Below are 2,731 nucleotides of genomic sequence, written 5' to 3' on the forward strand. Positions count from 1 at the left end.
GGCCTCTTCCGGTTACTGTCACAACTTTTACCGGGAAAAAAGGGATGGAAGCGGCAAAAATGTATATTAAAAAAAAAAAAAAAGGTTCTTTTGTTTATAGCCTATACAGCGGCACTTAGCGCACATGCGCAGGAGCTTGCATGCTCATACAGGCCTACACACACACACACACACACACACACACACACACACACACACACACACACACACACACACACACACACACACACACACACTTTACAACTGAAAAGAACAATGTGGGCTTTTATAGTGAACAGAAAAAAACACTAAAACTCATATTTCAGCTGCGTTGTTTTGCATAATTTAACATGAAGAGTTCTTTTCCAAAATCATATATCCATGAATTCTTATTTAAAGGGACTTAAAGTCAAATGCAGGAAGGATTTTCTTTTTTCTTTTTTTTTCTTTTGTTGCTTAATTACATTTAATGTACTTTGGATATTATTGTTTTGGAAGGAAACTCTTCACAAAGAGACGTTTTTATCATCATCATCACTATCATCATTATTATTATTATTATTATTATTAATATTCTGGGGTCAAACCTGAGTAGAGATATGATTTGTAGGCTTATTTTTCCTCTCAAAACCCCTGATTGTTTCTGCAGATTTTTAAGGCTTTATTTATTCATTTAACTTCCTCCAAAAAAAACACAAAAAAACAACAAAAAACAGAGCAAAGAAAAAGTTTTGATTGTCTTTTTTTTCTCCTTGATTGTCTCAAAATTCATAAATAGGCTAATTATTAACCCTGTATGCCTTATTTCACCCCCCCCCTCCCCCTCCCTCCCCATTACCTCCACACGCGCTTCCTCAATACTGATGAGTATAACACTAACAAATAGAATTTAAATACATTGTACAATAAATACAAAACATAAATAAAAGACTCAAAGAAAAGTACTGAAAATCTTTGTACAAGATATAAATAGCTTGAAATATACTTATAGCGTTACCTTTGGCAAGTCTAGTTTACAGTTGTACAACCCGCGGGTAACAAAAGTTTGTCCCTTTTTTTTTTTTTTTTTTTTTTTTTTTTGTTGTTCAATAAAATGCAAAGAAGAAATAATCAAAATAACCCCGTTGCACTTCGGGGGGCAGAATATGGCCCAAAAAAAAGTTTCACTTCATATATATATATATATATTTTTTGCGATCAATGTTTTTTTGTCGTTGTTGATATTTACCATTTTATTATTTGCCCTTAACATCTTTGTGCGTCCTCGTCCCGGTGCCATCCACTGAGAGGAAGAAGAGGGGAAGTTCAGTTTAGGAAAGCGTTTGGAGTCACCCTCTTTTGATGGGACAGCACACCGGGAAACCCGGCGGACACACCGGGGGAGAAAGCCGGTAGAGAGCTGTTTCTGAGCGAGTCTGACAGCAGAGACTGCGGGGAGCTGCCGGTGCCAAGGCCGCCGTACCCCGGTGCACCCTGCTGGAGATGAGGAGGATGCGGTGGCCCTCCTCCTCCCGGTTGCCCCGGTCCAGCCGAAGTGTGTTGGGTCCCTGAGACAAAATACCCGGCAGTCTGACCGGACAGCAGCCCGACCGGCGACGTGCTCATCCCGTAACTGTTCGTCAATCCCCCGCCGAGGATGGAGCGACTCAGATCCCCGTTACCGAGCTGCTCCACCGCCGGCAGCAGCGACCCGTAGCCGGCCGCCTGGTTCAAAAATCCGGGTGATGATCCGTTGTAGTGTGGGTGATGATGGTGGTGATGGTGCAGGGAGAGAAACGGAGAAATCTGCCAGTACAGCGGGTTGTTCGCACGCTCGTTAATCCCCAAACCGAGAGGCGCAAAACGCAGCCCTCGCTTCATCGCCAGCTTGCCCCGGGAGGTGGCGGAGCGCCGGCGGAGCTTCCCGGTTGTCCCGCCGATGAAAACGTCATCGCTGCTCGGGTCCAGCATCCAGTAGTTGCCCTTTCCCGGGTCGTCGTAGTGTCGCGGCACCTTCACAAAGCACTTATTGAGGCTCAGGTTGTGCCGGATGGAGTTCTGCCAGCCCTGCTTGTGCTCCCGGTAGTACGGGAAGTTTTTCATGATGAACTCGTAGATGCCGTTAAGCGTGAGCCTCTTCTCGGGACTCTGCCGGATCGCCATCATGATCAAAGCGTTGTAGCTGAACGGTGGCTTGTCATATTTCCCGTTTTTCCCGCTACTATTATTATTATTGCCGTTATTATTCTGCTCCGGTGTTGCCTTGGCGCCCCCTCCTCCTCCTTCTCCTCCTCCTCCTCCTCCTCCGCCCTCCTCCTCCTCTTCTTCCCCCTGCTCCTCCTTGCCCGGTTTCTCCTCCGGTGGGTCCAGCGACTTCTCAGAGTCAGACCCGGGAGAGGGAGAGAGAGTCCCGGGGATGCCGGTGACCGAGGCTCCGGTGGCGGCTGCAGCAGCCGGGTCCGATCGGTCGCACTTGGAGGGCAGCAGGAGGCTCTTTATGCTGAAGGAGGAGGACCGGTGGACGGTCGGCGGGTCTTTTACATCCTCCATGCCCGGTGGCAGGTCGGTCTCCCAAAAAAAATAAATATGAGGAATAAATAATAATAATAATAATAAAAAATAAACAATAATAATAATAATAACAACAACAACTCCAAGCTCGTCCACCCTCCGTTATCCGGGCTGGAAACGAAAAGAGAGACAGAGAGAGGAGAGAGACAGAGAAAGGAGGGTCAGGATGAGAGATGCATGGATGGAGGAGTGGAGAGAGAAA

General features: G+C 46.5%; 1 protein-coding gene across 1 annotated transcript; it reads right to left on the reverse strand.

The window, feature by feature from the left end:
- Positions 1-1,284: 1,284 nt before the first annotated feature.
- On the reverse strand, positions 1,285-2,508 carry LOC133992113 (forkhead box protein G1-like). Its single transcript, XM_062430801.1, has one exon. It carries the CDS (start codon positions 2,506-2,508, stop codon positions 1,285-1,287), a length of 1,224 nt encoding a protein of 407 aa, XP_062286785.1.
- Between the last annotated feature and the right edge of the window lie 223 nt (positions 2,509-2,731).

The sequence above is a fragment of the Scomber scombrus genome, chromosome 12 (assembly GCF_963691925.1).
Source record: "Scomber scombrus chromosome 12, fScoSco1.1, whole genome shotgun sequence".
In the NCBI taxonomy this organism is placed as follows: Eukaryota; Metazoa; Chordata; class Actinopteri; order Scombriformes; family Scombridae; genus Scomber; species Scomber scombrus.

Excerpts from the sequence above, each read along its gene's own strand:
- LOC133992113 (XM_062430801.1), bottom strand. The coding sequence starts at position 2,508 with ATGGAGGATGTAAAAGACCCGCCGACCGTCCACCGGTCCTCCTCCTTC.